The sequence below is a fragment of the Diceros bicornis genome, chromosome 20, assembly GCF_020826845.1.
Source record: "Diceros bicornis minor isolate mBicDic1 chromosome 20, mDicBic1.mat.cur, whole genome shotgun sequence".
NCBI lineage: Eukaryota > Metazoa > Chordata > Mammalia > Perissodactyla > Rhinocerotidae > Diceros > Diceros bicornis.
The window spans coordinates 26,940,225-26,961,369 of NC_080759.1; the positions used below are offsets into that span (position 1 = coordinate 26,940,225).

Below are 21,145 nucleotides of genomic sequence, written 5' to 3' on the forward strand. Positions count from 1 at the left end.
TTTACTGATTTCCTCAAGCTTGAATTTCTCCTATTTTTTGAGGTGGCTGGCAGTCCTTAACCTGTGGATTCTCAATACTGAGAATTATGGGGCCCCTTTTACTTCGTACCTACCACATATCAACTTCAGAAGACACAGTGGGGAGCAGCCAGATGGAGCCCCTTCCCTTAAAGTGCATGGGTTAGCAAAAATCCTAGAGTTAGGATCAACTTCCCTGCTCAGGCAAGGCCCCTTGCCCTCCTCACTGGTGGCTAACCCCAAACTATCTTGTTTTAAGTTTAGTTAGGAAGAATTGTCCCAATAGCAGTGTCTTAAAAAGTCAAGATAGTTTTGAATAGAGACGACAATATTGGGTATTTACAAATCGCATATTTAGAATATTTACAAATTTACACATTCTGGGTGACGTATTCTGCGCCCACTTGTAATGCAGGCGTATTTGGGTGCTCTGGAAACTAGAAGACGTTAAGACTGAATTCAAATCAAGTATTTCAGAAATCTTACAGGTGAAGCCTAGCTCTGGTTGCTAGGCAACCTGACAGACTCTCAAGCGGTAGCCAACTTGCCTCCCACACTTGACCATCTCTCCCCAGCGGTGGGACGCGGAGGCCTCATTGGTCCCCATTTCCTCTCACCGGGCTCCAATTGGTCGGAGAATCTCTCACTCCGCTCCCGTTGGCTCTCGCCGTCTCTCGCCCCTCTGTCATTGGCAGGCCGGCTCTCGGGCCACCGCACGTCACTCTCTCACCCCACTTCCTCGGCCCTTCGACTTTCTCCCCGCCCCTTCCCCCGCCTTTCCAGCCACGAGGGAGAACCCTAGCGAGTGCCCGCCTCTACTTTCCTTCGGATTGGTAGAAGCCAGGCTGGGGGGCGGGCTCTGCCGGGCTCTTCTGCCGGCCGCGATTGGCTATTGGAGCCACTGTCCCGCCTCCCACCGGTCCCCGGCCTTGCCGGCGTCGGGTGGGTCGGCGGCTATAAAGCTGGTGGTGGAGGGGAGGTGCCGCGGACTGGCTCTTCGTGGTTCGCTCCCCTTCCTCCGCCACCGCCTGGTCACGTTTGGGTGAGTGCCCCGCGCGGAGGAGGAGAGCTGGGCTGCTGAGGCGCCGCGGGCGGGGTGACGGCCGGGCGGAGGCGGTGTCCTTGACTAGGCCGGGGGAAGCTCCGGCTCCGTCCGGGTCAGCGCGGAGGCGTGGACCTGGCTTGGGAGGATGGGGCGCCGAGAGCCGGGGCGGTGCGAGGCCTCCCGTGCCAGGGACCTGGGGCCGACTGCGGCGGGTGTGAGGAGGGCCCGAGGACACTGGTGCACTGGTGTGGGCAGGCGAGACGCAGAGGGGAGAAGGCGAAAGGGCGTTGAGTGCTAGGTTCTAATGACATAAGTCAGCCAGGAGCTGGAGGTGCCAGGGAAGTGGCTGTGGCCGCTGTGAGGAGATTGGGCGGGGGGTGGGGGGGCATCAGGAAGGGACGAGAAAGGAGCTGGGCTGCCAGGGCTTTCCCGGAGCGTCTGGTTAAGGGGGGACGCCGAAGGATGGGGAAGATCACGCTTAGATGGAGCCTTGTAGGTTGGCAGGGGGTGTGTCTGCCTGCTGCCACAGATCGAGAGTTGATGGGAGGAAGGGAAGTGGGCAGCATTACTTTTCCTCCCTAGCTCGGGTGCAAGAAAGCATCACAACCGTGATTTAACCTGACTGAGTACTTGGGCTCTTGACGGCTTCGGTCTGTGCTTGCTTCAAATATCACAGATTCCTGCCTCGCACCTTCCCTCCTCCATGTTTGCTATGCCCATTTTTAAAAATAGATATCCTCGGTGTTCTGAAATCCCATACCTCCCTCCTGCTAATAGCTTCAGGACCAGCCTAACCTGATATGACGATGTAATGGGCAAGCACCCACAGGGCCTTCCCACCCAGCAGGTTTAGGGCTAAACCAAGGACATTTCAAAACCAAGTATATAGTCTTTCAAAACGTGTGTCCTGCCTTGACCAGTGGTAGAAAAAGGATTACTCTGACCCACCCTGGAGGGGGGGTTTGGACAGGTGAGGTTGTCCCTGCTTGTCATGCTTGCCCTGTGGCCGTGGCCTTGGGGCATCACTGGCTTCTTTCGCTGCTCACCTCTGCTGCGGCTCTTTCCTTCCTGCTGATGCTTCTGCCAGCCTCCTGTGGTAGGATGATGTGTTCTTGCTGCTGCTAAGTAACATTTGCTCTATTTCAGGGATGAATCATGAAAAACAGTGGCAAAATAAATGACAAAAATTAAGACAAGTGGAAGTGCTCATACAGTTAACAGATTTTTCCTTCTGAGATGGAGTTTGGACTTCTATTGCACAGATTCTATTAGAAGGCAGATTGAAAGTCCTGGACATGTATCTGTGCCAAATTGTTCTTTGCAGCTTGAGACATCTAAGCAGTCTGTTGTTTCTTTGATCAAACCTTTATTTTTTTAAATTTCAGTTATTTTTGTATGCATAAGGAGGGAGAGAGCATGTCTTATGGGAAAGGGGAAAGATTTTCTTTTCTTTGTGTCTAACCTTTGTAAGTCTCTCTTTCCTAAGTTTGTAAGTTGCCCCTTATTCAGTTCTAGTTTAGTGAGTACCCTCAGTTCTCAGAAGGTCTTTCCGGTGGGGAGAGGTAGATGGATATTATATTTGGGGCTGTAGAAGGCCATGTCATCTGTTGGGCTAATTCTGGGCCTTGCTTTTGATTTGTGTTTGTTTTCTTTTTAAATAATCCTCCAGAGTGCTTTTACATCTTGTTTCTCTTAACTGTGGGATTGATTTTGAGATTTTTGAGATTTTAGATAGCTTTTCTCACAGGAAATGCAAAACCCTGATATTGATGTAACATGTGTTTCCTGGATACCCTAGAATTATTTAAAACCATAATCCAGAGGAACTGAATGTGAGGAGATGCATTTGGTGTTGTGGATGGAGGAGCTTGATGGGCTATATATCAGAATCTCTATTTAGTTTCATTTGGAAAGGAATATAGAGTCTTATAATTTTATGTTGGGTTACTAAAAACCCAAATATCCTAGAAGAGTATGATAATTTTATGTTTCTCAAGAAGGTAGTATAGATTTATAGATTGTGGGGCCAGCCCGGTGGCATAGTGGTTAGGTTCGCGTGTTCTGCTTTGGCGGCCTGGGGTTTGCTGCTTCGGATCCTGGGCGTGGACCTGCTCACTGCTCATCAGGCCCTGCTGAGGTAGCATCCCACATAGAAGAACCAGAAGGGCCTACAACTAGGATATACAACTATGTACTGGGGGCTTTGGGGAGAAAAAAGAAAAAAAAGAGGAAAATTGGCAACAGATGTTAGCGCAGGGCCAATCTTCCTCAAAAAAAAAAAATAATAATAAAAGAAAAAATAAATAAATAAAAGGTTGAGAAACATGTTACCCAATCTAATGGGAGGGTGCTGGGACTCAATTCAATTCTTAATCTATTCATCCTCATGCTTGGCACGAGGTGATGCTCACTTTGCTCTCTGTGAACTGAGTGTAGTTAGAGCTGTAGAGGAGAAGCCAACCTTTCAAAGCTCACAGTCCTCATCTTTGCAGGGTTTATGGTTGGGCATATGTGCATGTGGGAATGATTGTAAGATCAACAAATGTTCTCTTCTGATTTCACCTGGACTGCTTACATTTTTCAGGTTAGGATCTGGGAACAATTGAAACCTACCATTTGCTTTGAACAGCAGCAGTAGAAGGCCAGTTTTCTTAAACTTCTGAACACTGTTTGGTGCTGCAGCTCATCTTAAAAGTGATAGCAAAAATAACTTACTAATGAGGGCTACTCCAAGTACTTGAATCTAAAAGATTAGTCCTCTAATTGTTCTAACTGCAAATTCAGCCCCTCAAAAAATAGCAGTTGAGTGCCCCTTTACTCCAAGATCTCAAAGGGATTTCAAAAGAATCAAAATACAGCCCCTCTTCCGACAGGAGTCGAGGAGTCTAGTGTTGATAAGCGGACTGCTCATAACTGGTTTTCCATAGAGAGTAGACTATGAAGACATATCTGCCATAGGAGGGCAGGGCCCTGATTACAAAACTCTAGGAAACCTTACTGGAAACCTTCCTTAGAACAAGGCCTTGGAAGATGAACAGAATCTCTGATAAGCAGACCAGTAACTCTGGAGGGGAGGCAGGGCTGTCCATGTTTTTTACTTAGAACTAGACCAGAGTGTACAAGCGTGGGCAAGGCTTGCTTTTTTTTTATTATTATTATTTTATTGAGGTCATAATTGTTTATAACATTGTGAGATTTCAGGTTTACATTTTTATTTATCAGTATTCTGTATAGACTGCTTGTGCTCACCACCAATAGTCTAATTTTTATCCGTGACTATATATATATGGTGGGCAAGGCTTTCTTAACAGTAGTTTTGCTTGTTTGCTCCTAAGGAGGAAAGGTTGCCAGCTCATTCTCAGTTTCCTGGATTCCTCTCCTGTAACAGTGAAAAAGATCAGCAGATAACTGGTTATAGTTTATCACGTCTCAAAATGTGTGCTGGATGAACTTCTCCAACCACTTGTTTGAATCAAGGCTAAGGAGGGAGCCAGAAGGAGGAATTCAGAGCACCGCATAAAGCCCAGAAGAAAGCATTACTGCAGGAACCCGCTTGGCCCTAGGCAGTCTCATCATTCTTCAGTTTTAATCTTTGCCAAACTCACGAAATGCCTATCTTATGGCTCTGGAGTCTCCAAATGTGGTTTGTGGTAACCTGCCCAGCCACTTGTACTTCATTAACTGCTTCCTGACCCACGCTGCTTGCCTCTATCACTTGCCCTCAAAAGATCTTCTGTTAGAAATAAGCTGATGAGCTGCTTGAGACTTTGGCAGTGCTGTTTTAGCCAGAATAGCAATGAACCCTTCTGGCAATTGCAGAAGAGAATGGAAAGCCTGATCCCTTTCTGATGAACTCTTCCCCAAAGTGGCATTTACTGCCTCCATTTCCTTTCGTGGTCTCCAGGCCTGTCTTTCTCCTGAGAGTTTAAGTATAGCACAGCAGTCCTCTGTTAATCTTCTTTTTCCTTCTATTTCTTTCTTCTTTGCTCTAGTGCCACTCCCTCTCTCTCTTCCGCCCCCCCCATCTTCCACCTCTTTTTCCCCTTCTCTCTCCTCCTTCCCCTTTCCCTTCCTCTCTCTCTCTCTCTTCCTCCCGCCTCCCCCTCTCCCTCCCTCCCCAGCTAACCTCCCTCCCTAATTTAAAATAATCAGAGTTGAAAGAGGGAATGCTGGCAGTTCAGGGGGAATTTCCTTGATGCAGATAGTGTCAAATTCGTGTACATACATGGCTTCAAGAAGAAATATTACTAAGTTATTTAAAGAGTCTCAACATAGAGAGGGAATTATGTTCTTCCCCCACCAGTGAGAACTGGTCCCTGTGGTCTACTTAATTTGCAGATTACAAAAGCATAATTGGAGATAATAAAGAACAAAAAATAGGTTATTTTCTCGAAGCGTATATATAATTCTGTAATCAAAAAGGTTTTTTTTTTGGAATGTAGTAGTCTTATGTTTTCCTACAAAACTCAGGATTTATTTATTTTTGGGGGGGTAAACTTAATGAAGTAAAAGGAAGTAAGACAGTAAAGAGCTCTTAATGATTTAATCTTGTAAAAGTAAAGCTTTACTAAGTAACATCTGAATGTAGTCTCTGGTTAGCTAAATTTGCCAATAATTAAATATAGAGCAAGGGAAATTGTGTTTACATTAAACATAAGAACTGTTGTCTCAAGTAACAATCTTTCAAAATAGATGGACTGAGGAAAATGCCCAAAGTCACCTTCCCATTTTATTTCCACATAATTTAAATGATGATAAAGCTTAATGCTCCTTTGTCTTGATATATCAAATGCTTATCTTTTTAATACAAGCATTAAAGGGAAAATCACTTCTAAAAGATTGGAGAAGCTGAAGGTGGCCATGTTGAAAAATAGGAGCATAAGATTAAATAAATGAAGATAACTAAGTTTTGCTAGAAAGTATTTTGTTGAAAAAATACTAAGAACTAGGATAATAGTCAGTGTACTGGTGCTTTATATTACAAAGTGTTATTCATATATTTTATCTTTTCAACAATCCTTCACAATGAGCCAGAAGGCAGGTATTAGCTCCATTTTACAGATGAGGAAATTGAGGCTCAAAGTGGCACAAATTGTTGTTAAAGCCATAAACTTCTAAGTGCAGAGCAAACTCTTGAATGTGTAAGTCTCTTTACTCCAGAAATTTCTAGCCTAGTACAACTTATATTTCTGTCTCACAATTCTTGAAAACTCAGATTCAGTAAAGAAGACTGTAACTCTTCCAGCATCATACTTGGTTTAAAGCCTGAATCAGTGGTATGAATTTGTCAGTTCATTACCAGGACTGAACTTACTGCTATAAGAGCTAATAAAATAAGGGGGAAAAAGTTTTATAAGCTTTAAGTACCATTTTTTTCTAAGCAAAATCAAATTCCATTTTACGTAATGTAATTGGACAAGGAAATGTTTATTTTAACTGACTTTGAATTGGAGTCATATTATTTGAATTTGAGTGGTGACTTATGACTTTAAAAGAAGTTCTTATTTGAAATTCCTAGTGCCTGAAGAAGGAAACAGAGTGACAGACCTGGAGACTGCGGTTCTCTATCCCTCGCACAGGTACGGCATCCTTTCTTGCTGCTCAAGGAAAGCGTTCCTCTCTGATGGAAGGGGGAAATTTAATTTTTATCCTAGGGCAAAGAACACATCCTTAGAACCCTTTACAGGGCTATACCTTATCTGTAAATATTAGTTAATGCCATAATTGCCTCAGGTGACTGTTTAATTTTGTGTTTATTAGACTAATGTTTAAAATTTGAAACTAATTTTAAAAATTAGTGTTCACTCTTAAGAGAAAAAAATCTAGATAATATAATGTAACCAGGTAAACTGCTTAATCAGACACAATCACAGGTAAGCATACATGCCAATAGTGCCTTTTAAATTATAGTTTCAAAGGTACATATCTGGGCTATGGATGAATGTTTCCGATTATGTGAGATTGGACAGTAGTGATTGCAAATGTGTTTGAACCAATAATCTAATTATTTGCAGCCATGCTTTCTCATATTGCCATGGACCTCCTCTCTTATGCTTCTGCTTTTTGTCTGTGTGCTTCAGTATTATGATTTCCTACTGTTGTTACTGATTTTAAATTAGGCTAGTAGGATTTCATTTATTCAACATTCAGCTTCTACCATATGCCAAGTATTGGGCTGGCATATGTGACCCAAAGGTGAACAAGGCACAATTCCTGCTTTCCAGAAGATCCTTGTCTAGTACAGAGACTGACCCTAAACAATCGAGAAGAAACTTGGAATAGTTTTCAATAGCATCTTGACAAAGGTCAGATGTGCATCTTAGAAAGATTGGCCTAGGACAGGGGAGAGAGTGGAGGTAGAGAGCTCACTTAGGAGCTGGCATCAGACTCCTGGGGCCTGATGCCCAGGTCCCTCCCCTTACTAGCCAGAGGAACTAGGTTAGGGCAGCCCTTGCATCAGCATCCTCAGCTGCCTTTTTTTTTTCTTTTCCAATTCTCCTTCATTCACAGATTTTAAAGACTACCAGAGGATCATATTAGTCCCTTTTGTGTCCTCCTAGGCAGGAAGCACTCAGAAAGTATTAACAAGGCCTCTATATCATCTTGCTTTGCTGACTCTGGAAATAGAACCTGGCCCTCCTTTCGTCTACCAGAGGGGGGTGGGCCTTCACTTCAGGAGAAAAGACTTCAGTCTTCTGTTGGTGCTTTCTTGTTGGAAGATAGTTTTAGAAGGTTTACAGAGTTCTGTGGTAAAAGTGTACTTTCCCCTTCCTTTTTAAAGATGAAATTTAGAAAGAAAATTTACATATTTTAGTATAAATACAGAATCCCCATTATCCTGCTTAAAGAGTTTTTTTATTGTGAATACAATGCTCTGAAAGAGAATGAAGTACCTTCTCAGCCAAAGATTAAAAATATATGCAGGTAATTTTTTAACTGTCAGATTTTTTAACTGTATTCTATTTAGAAAATATTTGTTATTTTTTGAATAGTGAGTTAACCAGAATACCCCATTCTTTATGCCGTTAACACTATAATGTGAACATCTCAGATCTTTAACTGGCCTTTTTTTTTTTTCCTTTTTCTAATTTATATCTGGCCTACTTCAGAGAGCATCTGGGAGGACGACATAAGAGCATGCACTTAATAGGATAGTTAAAGATTATAGACCAGAAACTATATCAAACTTTTTGTTGTTTGAAATACCATGGAAGCAGTTACTTCCCTGTATTTTTTCCTCTCTCTTCCTACTTAATCTCACTCCCAATTTTGACCAAAAGCTAAATATTTCAAAGTAGGTGGCTTTTTAGCAAAAATGAAGTGAAAACACTTTGGCTGTCAAAAACCCTCAGAGAATGAGCAATATTGACTGAGTTAGACAATGTAAAAATTTTTTCCACACCAAGATCAGAGTCATGATTCACTTTCAACTTGACGCGTGTTTTAGTTAAGCTACGTTTTCTTTTTTTTTCCCCAAATGAAATAAGTCACTTATTTAATCTCTCGGAGGTTCAAGAATAACAGTTATACCTTATTTTGTAGGTACCATAATACAAGAACTGATCAGAGCTAGTCAGATTATGGTAAATATGGATTAATTCTGGACTTGAAGCCTTGCGTTATGGCTTTTTATAAACTGGTTTATACCTTCAGAAGATTACATATACTTGTCCATTTTATTTCCAAAGGCGTTGTAAGCTCTTGGCCCAGGCAGGGAAAAGGACACCGTCCTCAGCATGTTTAGAGCAGTTTGAAGAGTTGAAAGAATCTAAAGGGTACCCTTGTGACGGGCAAGGCTGGGAAGGTGGTTAATCCTACTGCCTCTGCTTTGGTACCTTAGAGGGTGGCGTATAGGAAGGGTTCCTGCTTATAAGTATACGGACTGGTCTATTTTTTTTTTTAACACTAGTTGTAGAGCTCTTCTGTGGACTATGCAAGGACTTAATTTTATTTTACTGTAAACTTAGAATCTGCCTAGTGACATACTAGACAGTCCCTTTATGTCTTCATTTTAGCTTCAGTGCAGCAAAGTAGGCACCAGATTTAGATTATCGTAAAATGGCAGAGTTTGCATGGGAGAGGGCAAAGGTGGGGCAGTGGAGAGGTGCTTCTCCCCTCACTCGGTGCAGCTGACAGCAAGCCTGTCAGCCATGAAACAGTTGAGGCTGGGAATATGGGACTCACCCTAAATACTTCCTTCTCTTCCTAGTGTCTGCTCAATCCCAATGTCTGCCAGTTTTTTGCTTCTTCCATATCTTTTGAAGCTGTTCCTTCTTCACCCCTCATGTAGTAATTGCTCTAGTTCATGACCTGTGTCTTGTCTGGACTGCTGTTATCAGCTTCCTAACCCAGATCCATTCTCCGCACAGCACCGGAGACTGTATAAAACTGACTCTCAAGCTTTTTCAATGGTGACCCTTAGTAAGAAATACACTTTATATTGCGACTGAGTAGATGTGTGAATAATTGAAACAAAAGTTTCACGAAAAAATTCTTACATTAATATGAGCCATGCAAGCTGATATTTTCTCTTCTTTTTCATTAAAAAAAAATGTTGTTTGCCATCCACTAAATTGATTCCAGAGTTGGAAAAATACGCATCTGAACACTAATATGACCATGCTATTCCTGTTTAAAACTCTCTGATGGCTTCTTATTGTCTTCATGATAAAGTTGAAGCTTCCTAACATCAGCTACCAGAACTTGATTGACCTGACCCTTATCTAGTTCTCCTGACCTGATTTTTCTGACTTGCCTGATCTACTCACTGGGCCTCACATTTCACTTCAATAAAGTAATAACACTTTTTATGGGTTCCTTGTAGTATGCCTTTGTTTATGCTGTCCACCCTGTTGAAAATCTTCTGCCACCATCTGCATCTGCAGAGCCTTACTGATTACTCCTGCTCATTCCTAAGACTCAAGTCAGGCACCAGTAACCAAGAAGCCTTTCTTCCCACTCCTTCCCCTGCCGCCAGGCTCGGTCAGGTACTTCTCTGAAACACAGTGTGCCTGTCTCCGTTGTTTCACCTGTTTATTATGATGTGTTTGTATCTTGCTATCCCACAAGACAGTGCATATTTGAGAGGGCAAGGATTATCTCCTATTAAACTTATCCCAGATGTTTGGCTTATAACGTGTTGTCATTGTTTGGATGAATGAGAAAAATATGAATAAGATTTTTATATTTAGAAGGAAGATTCAAGGTATTCCTTAAGACCTTTAACTTAAGATTTTGTGATTATATTTTCAGGTGCTTATTTTTTAGATTTTAATATATTCATAACTTGATGACCTATGGGATAAGGGTAGATTTCATGATTTAAAGGCAGCCTTTCTGCTTTAGATATGCTCTCCAGATTTCAATAATCAGCTCACTGTGGCAATGGTCTCTAATTTCGTTATGACTAATACTATACTAGAGTTTGCAGAGTGGCAGAGGACAAATGACATAAATACGGGATTCGATTTTTCATTTTTAGGAGTCAAATTAGTGGTGAGTTGGCAAATGCTATAGAAGGTTAATGAACCAGTTTAACCCAGGTAACTCTTATAAGCCAAGTACCTTTAGGTCGATGAAGAGCTGAAATCTTGCCACCTAAGCTGCACCATTGAATTATGTGATACCTGAAAAGGAAATTGAGTTGTAGAAGTTTAGATATAGAAAGAAATCTTTCTCTAAAACTGAGGGGCTGTGCCACTCTTCAAAGCCTGACAGCTACATTTTTCTGACTCCTGTGCCAGCTGTGTTCAGGTTAGGCTGCCAATGGAAGTACTCAGGTGAGATTAGAAAGTGGGGAGAAGTAGCCATCTTGTTTTTGTCAGTGGCAGCAGCAGCAGTGGGAGTGTGAGTCAGCACTCACTCCCAGCTCGGCAGCAGAGGTGCTGGTACTGGTAGCTGCAGCAGCCTCATAAGAGTGTGCGCTCATGAGATCTGAATAACCACCTTTCCCCTTTGGCTCCTCTATCCTGGCTGACAAGTTTGGAACCATTTCACTCTATTAAATTCCCCTCTGTTTGAAATATCTAGAATAATTTCTCTTTTCCTAATTAATACAACCTCTAAGGAAATTGAGGCTCTAATAGGTTATGTGGATTGCCCTTGGGCACACAGCAGTGGTCTTGAGTGGCTAGCACATTTTTGTTACTATTGGTAAGTAAATCTAGGCACTTCTGAAAGTATTTACAGTGTGGCAACAGTCCAACTTTTTAGTGTCTCTTTTTAAAAAGAAGGGGTGGTTTTAAGAGGTGTTATTTAAGAGTTAGTTGCCATACAAATAATATGGGATTACCAGTTTTCAAATTTGAATTGGAGTTTGGTTTTTTCCCCGAGTTAGAAACTAAGTGAATATCTTGTGGTTTTATGATCATTTATCACCTATACACTAGCTGTAGAAAGTATAGAATATTGGCATTTAACCCTGTGATGGGTCCTGGAAGTGTCTTGGCTTAAAATTTTAATCATTTGGCTTCTTGGGCTGGGGGTGATTCTCTGGAAGGGTAGGATTATAGTAGCAGGGGCCTTATACAGATTGGCTTGATGGACTTATTTATTGTGGTTTCTCTGCTTGCTAGGATTGTTTAGATCAATAAAGAATGTAATATTGTTTGATCTAACAGTTTTTAAAGCCCCATAAAGCCAGTAGCTGTGAATAATCAATATATCTGTGATTAATGAATGACTTATTTAAACTTTTTTGGGTGGCCAGGAATAGATCAGGTACTTGAATTCTGATTTGTCGGCCATCCTACTAAATTGTCATTGTATTGTATCTTCTAGTTCTTTTCAACATAGAAGAATCTTGAGTTTTCTTTGCCTCTAATAATCATGTTTTAAGTCTAAAGTTGTCTAGTTTTGAATAAAACGCCTTTCTAAAAGATGATAATTTTAAATAGTAATATTCCATTTATACTATACTTGCTAATTCCACATTTTCAAAATTGACTGCCCTGAGTAAAATATACTAAACTTAGAAACTAAACTAATGTTTCAGGTGATAGTTGAACTCTTATTATCTGTTTCTCAAGTTTGAATTCGAAAATCTGCAACTTATGACCTAAAACTGTTTTTTTTTCTGTTTTTCTTTCTAAAGCTCTTTCACCATGCCTGGGTCACTTCCTTTGAATGCAGAAGCCTGCTGGCCAAAAGATGTGGGAATTGTTGCCCTTGAGATCTATTTTCCTTCTCAATATGTTGATCAAGCAGAGTTGGAAAAATACGATGGTGTAGATGCTGGAAAGTATACTATTGGCTTGGGCCAGGCCAAGATGGGCTTCTGCACAGATAGAGAAGATATCAACTCTCTTTGCATGACTGTGGTTCAGAATCTTATGGAGAGAAATAGCCTTTCCTATGATTGCATTGGGCGGCTAGAAGTTGGAACAGAGACAATCATCGACAAATCAAAATCAGTGAAGACTAATTTGATGCAGCTCTTTGAGGAGTCTGGGAATACAGACATAGAAGGAATAGACACAACTAATGCATGCTATGGAGGCACAGCTGCGGTCTTCAATGCTGTTAACTGGATTGAGTCCAGCTCTTGGGATGGTATGTTATGTGCCTCTATGCCAAAGAAATTCTCCTTGAGGTTGAATAGGCCCAAATGACCTTTTAATTAATGCCATATGCAAACGTTTACCAGTTACACTTCTTTGAATCTATCAGAAAGATAGCTATGACTTTCAGCTTATCTGAATTATAAATTGCTTATCTTTATCATGTAGAACAAAATTATCTATCAAAATTTAGCCAGAACATTTCTTTCTTTACCAAAGATGGGGAAAGCATATTCTGGGGAAAATATAACACTTCATTTTACATGTATGATATTTATAATGTTGATCACCTTTTTGTTTTACTAACAAAAAAGTATTTTTCAGGACGATATGCCCTGGTAGTTGCAGGAGACATTGCTGTATATGCTACAGGAAATGCTAGACCTACAGGTGGAGTTGGAGCTGTTGCTCTGCTAATTGGGCCAAATGCTCCGTTAATTTTTGAGCGAGGTAAGTGTTTGGAAAAGCTTTTTTTTTTTTAATTAGCACAATATGCTGAGAAATTTGAAAATAGAAATAGAAGCTAGTATTTACTAAGTGTTCATTAAATGTAGGCACTACTTGCTAAGTGTTTTATATGTGTTATCATATTTAATCTTCATAGCAATTGTATGAAGTAAGTGATGCCATTCCTACTTTACAGAGAAGTAAAATGTATTTAAGTAAAGTTCAATAACTGGAAGGAGTAACTTGCCCATTGTCACACAGTCAGTGGCAAGTTTAATCTGTTTTCAGTTCAGTAGAGCAATTGTGATCTCCCAGTTAGATTTATGAAACTTGCATAAAATGTTGTATATCAAAGCAGCCTTAGGCCTGTCCGTGGATACTGTTATATTTCATTTCAGTTACATATTGCTTGCACCTTATGATTTCTCTACTGCAAGTGGCGAGTTGAATAGATATTATGGAAGGTCCCCAGATAATGCAATGTACTTACTAACATACAGACATGAAGAAGCAGAAATACATGGACATCTTCCTTTTTGGTTCTAATAGGACTTCGTGGGACACATATGCAACATGCCTATGACTTTTACAAGCCTGATATGCTTTCTGAATATCCTATAGTAGATGGAAAACTCTCCATACAGTGCTACCTCAGTGCCTTAGACCGCTGCTATTCTGTCTACCGCAAAAAGATCCGTGCCCAGTGGCAGAAAGGTGAGTTTTATCCATTTTCCTTGGTTTTGGTATCTGTTGAGGACAGTGTAATGTGCTGGGTATCTTTAGTGACAAACTGCTTTGTGGGCATCCTTCATTAGTGTCCTTTAACCATTTCTTCCTCACTCACCAAATAGCATTTTCCCATAGTTTCTGGGAATGTAAATTTAGGAAAAGAGATAAGCTTTGGGAATGAGGTATATCTCTGCAAAGATACTTAGTAAGAAAGTCAAAAATAGGGTAAAAGAAAGTAACATGAATTTTGTTAATATTTTGAGAGAGGTATTTTCACAAGATTTTAGTTTGTAACTGATCCAGAGAAAACTCTAATGAAAATGAATTACTGAAGTGATCTCCCTCCGCCACTAGTCTGTTTGCAGTTGACTTATGAATTCATACTTGCTTTTTCGTGTCATCATTAATCTCCATCTTTAACCCTGAGGAAGTTATTGAGGTACTGAAAAGGATAGTATTTGAATTAATGCTATTATGACACACAGTATCATATAAAGTATGCTTTTTCCGTAGTTCAACTTTGCTTTATAGGGGTTATGAGAAAGAGTTAAAAATAATGTTCAATAACAGATGTTAAGAAACATAGTACCTCTGGATAAAAAACATTCTTGCCGTCTGTAAAATGTCATACTGTTTAACAGTACAGTGATTTTCTAACTTTTTATTAGGACCCACAGTAAGAAGTACACTTTACATTGTATGTGTGTGCTAAAATCAAACAAAAGTGTCATGAAATTACTTTCCCATGGTGCAAGTTATGCAGTTTGCTGTTTTCTACTCTATTCCATTTAACAAATGCTCTAATTTATTAAGATAACAAAAAAATACTAGCCCTGATCCACTAAATTGATTACACAACCTATTAATGAGTTGTGACTCTTAAGTCTGAAAAATAGTGATGTGTATTGGTCTATCTCTCGGTGTCTTCTTGATATGTATTTTAAACCATAGAGATATTTCGTTATACAGTATATTTTTGGTTGCTGTCTAAATATACAGAAACATCCCAGCCCTGTTCTAAAATCAAACTTCAAAAGTTTTAGTGGTTCATATGAATTTTCTAATTTCTTTGGATTTCTCTTTCAGAGGGAAATGATAGAGATTTTACCTTGAATGATTTTGGCTTCATGATCTTCCACTCACCCTATTGCAAACTGGTTCAGAAATCTCTAGCTCGGATGTTGCTGAATGACTTCCTTAATGACCAGAACAGAGATAAAAATAGTATCTATAGTGGTCTGGAAGCCTTTGGGTAAGAGGAGTTGTGATTTTTTTTTTTCCTTCTATATGAGAGCATTTTTATATCTGCTAAACCATAAATAAGACCCGAAAACTTTAGAGTCAAAGGATCTTAGATGTCATCTAGTCTAACCTATTTATGTCATCAATGAAGAAACTGAGTCTCAGAGGTGGTAGCTTACCTACATGAATTCTTTAGTCATTTCTACTCATATTTTCTGATTTTCTCCTTTTAGCCTCCTTCTCATTGTTACTGCAATAATATAGCCCCACAGGTGCCTATATTTACTTCAGTAGCCTCTTAGCTCTTGTCTCTGCCTCTCTAGTCCCTGTGCCCCATATCCATCCTGCACCCTGCCTCTATTGAAGTCTATTTTAATACTCCTGTCACATTTTCCCCACTTTCAAGGCTCCCTAGCATGCTATGCCTGTTAAACTCATTCTATTTCTTCTTGCCCGTGTCCCTTCTCCATCTAATAAAATTCTACTCAACTTTTTAGAGGCTCCTGAAATATCATGACTTTTCTAATTAAACAGACATTATTATGGACTTGAAATAGTATATTCTGTTTGGTGACAACAAAGCTTTAGTAGGTTTATTAACCTAATAGAATCAAGGTATCTTATCTTGATTATAAAAAGCTTTGAGCAAAAGGACCATTTGTGTACAATGTTATGTCTTCCCTAGCAATTAGCATGCTGCTGCTTGGTTTTTCATAAATGGGAAAACAGAATCATACACACTTACAGATTAAAATATTAGTTAGCTCCACTATCTAATATAATAAAAATGTAGTCTTTGAACATTGTAAAATTGTCTTTTTTCTAAATCTTTCAGGGATGTTAAATTAGAAGATACCTACTTTGATAGAGATGTGGAAAAGGCATTTATGAAGGCTAGTTCTGAACTCTTTAATCAGAAAACAAAGGCATCTTTGCTTGTATCAAATCAAAACGGAAATATGTACACATCTTCCGTGTATGGTTCCCTTGCTTCTGTTCTAGCACAGTAAGTATAAATTTTAGCTGCTTAACTCCCCTCATTTGGGGATGTTAGATTTCTACGACCAAATCTGGTGTCAGGCATGTTGGTGGCAGGTCACAGAATATTTAATTTCCAGGCTCTCTAACCTATTGTCCATTGATTTGAAGGATATATGGGGTGAGGCTACAGTTATTCCAGAATATTTACTTTTTTACTGGCTTTCCTGGTTACTGTTCTCATGGTCTTACTATTCTTGACCTACAGTGGACCCATCAATCCCTGGTTGACAGAGTAACTTATTTTATGGTACAATACCTTTCATAAGCTCCATCATTCTTAAAGAGGTGAAATGCTTGTTTTCAGTGTGCTTATTGTAATAGGTAAAGCTTTAGCTTAGGTCTGTAAGGCTATGGAATGAATTTTTATTCCAACTTATGGCTTCCTACACATTGTAGTTCTGGATCAGTGAAACTTTTTACCCCCCTACACAGGTACTCGCCTCAGCAGCTGGCAGGAAAGAGGATTGGCGTGTTCTCTTATGGTTCTGGTTTGGCTGCGACCCTGTACTCCCTTAAAGTTACACAAGATGCCACGCCAGGTAAATGCTGAGTCTTTCAACAAGAATGTATTGAGAACCTACTGTGGTAAGGCTGATTCAGCAGGCTTCTCAAGCAAGCACTTGAATCTGTCCCATGGATCATTAGGCATTTTAATCCTCTTTACTTCTTTCAACATAGCCAGATTTTTACTCTCTACTCTAAAAATCTGCCTTAACTGGGTAAAGGGCAAGGCTATGTCTGAGTCAGAATATCTTCTTTCCTTCAAGTCAGAAAAAACATGTAATCAGCTTAAAAATTATTTTTATGGCATAATGTTTGATTTTTCCTTCTTTGGCAAATAACTTTATCTTTTATGTCTTTTTGTAAGTGTATGTAGCCAGGGGATGTAGGTAGGGAAAGGGAAGCATATCTGTTTAATGCAGGCAGCTTTTGAGTCTTCACACTAGTGATTGAGTCTGAGCATATGAGTGAATAATACCAAATCGTTTCTTTTTGGTGTGGTTTTATGCTAAGTTCTAATTTTTATAGGTTTATGGTCTTGGCTATATGTAAGGAAACTTTTGTGCCTTCCCTGAGCAGGAAGGAGCAAAACATGGAGAAAAACTGGTGGAAGACTTGTCATTACTCTAACCCTGTGTCATAGATTGACTATAGACAAGTTATAGTTTCAAATCCCACCTATTTCCTGACTTGTCAACTGGCTGATACTGAACAAATGTCTAGTCAGAGGTCATAGGAAGTTCTGCCAAATAGATACCATCTTAGCTTTTAACTAAACAATAGCCAGTAGTTCTACAAGAAATGAAAAAATTTTTTTTCCACTTGGCGACATTGTGTTCAGGCTTTTGGGCATGCTATTTTTAGTCTTTTAATGTTGGAATTATTTACTGTTTTAGGGTCTGCTCTAGATAAAATAACAGCAAGTTTATGTGATCTTAAATCAAGGCTTGACTCAAGAACTTGTGTGGCACCAGATGTCTTTGCTGAAAACATGAAGCTCAGAGAGGACACTCATCACTTGGGTAAAAATATTAAATTGTCTTTAAACATATAAATATACACTCAAAAGCCTATTGGAGGGCTATAATAATATTAAACGTGTTACATAGAAAATAAGGATATCTAGGCTTTATTCAGTACTAATCTGATGTCAGTGAGAATTGTAGGGAAATACACAACTTATCTCTAGTTTTGTTACCTGATGAATTATATGTCATAACTAATGTTTCATATTCTCTGCCTCTCCTTTAGTCAACTATATTCCCCAGAGTTCCATAGATTCGCTCTTTGAAGGAACATGGTACCTAGTGAGAGTGGATGAAAAGCACAGAAGAACGTATGCTCGGCGCCCCTTTCCAAATGACGACACTTTGGATGAAGGAGTAGGACTTGTGCACTCAAGCACAGCTGCTGAGGTAAAGAAAGCTCATTGTGTTTTGTCTTGGGCTTTGACAGGGTCAGAAATTTCCATCCCCAGATCTCAGGGCTAAGGGGACCTAACAGAGTTAGCAACTTAAAGGAATATCAATAAAGCAGAGTACTTCAGAGCAAGGGCTCTGGGATGGGATTCTGGCTGTGCCATTTTCCAGTTGTAGAGAGTACTTTGCACTTAAATTATTAGCATTTTAAAAGTGCACAGTAAATACTAGGTTTTATTAATAATAGCAGCATGTAAAGGAAGACTGATGTAGACAGAAGGCTCATTTGTGGAAATGTCTGGTGAGAGATGAAGTAGGCACAGGGTGCTGAGCCCCTCGCATCTCTTCTCTCAGGCTGTTGTCAAATCTATCCTCAAATTGTCAAGATGTAACAATAATAGCAGTGATTTGAATTCCTATTATATGCTAGGCACTTTATTTACATTTTCTAATTTAATCCTTATAAAAAGCACCTTGAGGTAAATGATACTATCCCCATTTTAGAAATGAGGCTGCAAGAAGTTAAATGACTTGCCCAGGACCATAGCCACGCTTCAAACTGAGGACTCTATAACCGTGAAGTTGTTTATTTTATCTGTTCATCACAAATTTGGTGACTGCATAGTCTTGCTTCTTGCTATGAAACAAATTAGGTAGCAAGTCAAGCCACTAGTGTTTGAGTTGTGAATGCCAGGTTGTAACGAGTAAAAGACTGTGTGTGGTGGATCTTGGTGGCCTTCCTCTCTCTCTTGCTATATGAGTAACTGTATAATAAATTCACCAGCAAGTAAAGAATGGCTGTTTCATTCCTCCATGAAAAGTTATACAGAATATATATGTAGCATAAACCTCTCCAAAGTTGTCCTTTATCAGTTTTTCTATTGGAACTTTAATTAGCCCTATGACTCTTTTAAAAAATGTAAGAGTCAACATCTTTTTTCCTTTATTTTAGCATATTCCAAGTCCTGCTAAGAAAGTGCCAAGACTCCCTGCAACAGCAGCAGACCCTGAGGCAGCTGTCATCAGTAACGGGGAGCATTAAGACACTGCTGTGAGGTGGAAGACTTCAGGGTGGGTTAGGGCAGGGGGTATGTATGGGAATGGTTGAGGGAATGGAATGTCTGGGGACAATTTTAAAGGATTACATGTTTCTTAAATTTTTATGTGACTGACACAGAGCCTGGAAAACTGTTGTGTTCTTGGGAAAGTTTCTTTGCTCAGTTTGGTACCGTGCTTCCTCTTGTGGCCTAGCCAACGCTTATTGCACTCGGATGATGTTAAGGGCTCTGTAACACTTCAGACCTCTGGCCATTTGTATGCATGAAGCTTAGTTTTTAAATGTAGTATGATGAATCGTGTGCTTCTGGCAAAGAAAGCAGAGGTACTAGTCTCCAATTTTAATTTTTTTAAACATGGAAGAATTTTATACTTTGAACAAACAAGATTACTGAAAGTACTTGTGGTTTTTGAAAAAAGTTTCTAGTTTAGGGAATGTGGTCTTAAAATGTGATCTACACAAACCCTGTTTGAAAACAGCAAGACAAACATGCTCTTTTTCTAAAATTTATAAATCCTCAAGGGTAAGAAGAGTTGGGATGGTAACACTGGTTCTGGAAACTGGAATGTTGCTTTATATCCAGGCCAGCAGTGACGAGTCACTGTAATGACCTCTGTGAACAGAGATGCTAGCCTTGAGCAGCCATCTGCTGTAGACAAGGTGGTACATTTGGGAGCTATGGAAGTAGCTCTAGGTCTGCTCCTGAATCAGTTCAAAGTGGATGATGCTCAACAACATTGAGATGTTTTTGGAGATGTGTATGAGGAAGTTTATTGTTGCAATCCTTCTTTGCACCTTATTTTGAAGAATAAAATAGAACATTTTTCTGGCTGCCTTTTAAAACAAAAAAGACAGGTGGGGCAGGGCATTGTTAGTTTACTTCTGATGCTTCAGTGTTATAAATTCAACTTAAAGACTGACAGGCTAAATTCATGGTGTAAGTATTCTTTTCCTTTTCTTTTTTTCATATCTGTTCAATGAAAACAAAAAGGTACAACCCAAGTTTTTACATAGTATGACCAGCCAAAAAGAGTATTCCACTTCAGGGTCTGGAAGTAGGATTTTATAAAGCGTTGTCTCAGACTTTCACCTTTAAAACAACAACAAAAACTATCAGAAGAGATGAATAAGAAGACTGGTTAGACAGTTTTGTAGATCTCTTTGGTGCTGAACTATGACATGAGCCTTATAGATTGTAAAATAGGGATAGTTGGAACTAATGTACAGAATTAAATTTTTTAAAATTTATTTGCTGTTAAATTCTGTGAAGTTTCAGTTATCTAAAATAAACTTATACAAATGTAATGTTTCAAATTGCAAGGTAATATGTAATGTAGTGTTTGTAAAATACTCTTGTCTAATGTTAACTAGTGGTATTTTGATTTGTACAGTCATAATTTGTTAAAATGACTTCATTTTAACATCCACTGATGTAGATTAATAATGTAAGTTCAGATTTAAAGATTGATGGGAAAAAGGTGCATGTAATACTTTTGCAAGTATTGGGAGTTCGGTATGTTTTGAAAAGAGTAATTTAACTTTTGGGTGTCAGGAAATGGGTTTTCTCAAAGTCCATTGCCGGCAATGGGCAGGCCTAGTATTACTGGCACAGAGCATTAACTGTACACCTTATTAACAGTGAGGTGAATAACTTTGAATAAAGTTTAGAGAAATATTTCAGATATTTGAGTATTCTTTTTCCCTCCTGAACTAACAGTTAAGGCAAGAAATCAGCTAATTCGCTATTTTTAAATAGGGGCATTCATCTCAGTTCATTCATTGGCTAATTCATTCATTCATCATTCCACAAACATTTTAAAACCTGATATAAGCAAGGCACTCTGCTTAAGTCAGAAATAAAGATTTCTAAGATATATGGTCTTGCCTTCAAGGAGATATTTGTCTGTTATAGAGAAATTTATACTAATAATTTATTATTCTTAGACTTCAAACAAAGAAATTAACTTGCAAATTGGGTGGTAGCATGTATAAACTTTGCTATAAGTATTTATGAAGAGAGTTACTATGTTTTCCTTAAAACAACCTAAAATTAAGGGTGGGCAATTAAAGAGTAAAAGCAAATTTTATA

General features: G+C 39.4%; 1 protein-coding gene across 2 annotated transcripts; it reads left to right on the plus strand.

Annotated features, from left to right (window-relative positions):
* The first annotated feature begins 978 nt into the window (after positions 1–978).
* Positions 979–20,749, plus strand: HMGCS1 (3-hydroxy-3-methylglutaryl-CoA synthase 1). Of its 2 annotated transcripts, XM_058564145.1 has the most exons (11): positions 979–1,060; positions 6,582–6,642; positions 12,156–12,613; positions 12,946–13,071; positions 13,618–13,782; positions 14,884–15,049; positions 15,875–16,045; positions 16,513–16,619; positions 17,478–17,603; positions 17,833–17,996; positions 18,952–20,749. In XM_058564145.1, the coding sequence occupies exons 3-11, from the start codon at positions 12,166–12,168 to the stop codon at positions 19,039–19,041; spliced, it is 1,563 nt and encodes a 520-aa protein (XP_058420128.1). In that variant the 5' UTR covers positions 979–1,060; positions 6,582–6,642; positions 12,156–12,165; the 3' UTR covers positions 19,042–20,749. The 2 variants fall into 2 exon arrangements, with proteins under 2 accessions (XP_058420128.1, XP_058420127.1); XM_058564144.1 differs by lacking the exons at positions 979–1,060; positions 18,952–20,749 and adding an exon at positions 18,504–18,913.
* The last annotated feature ends 396 nt before the right edge of the window (positions 20,750–21,145 follow it).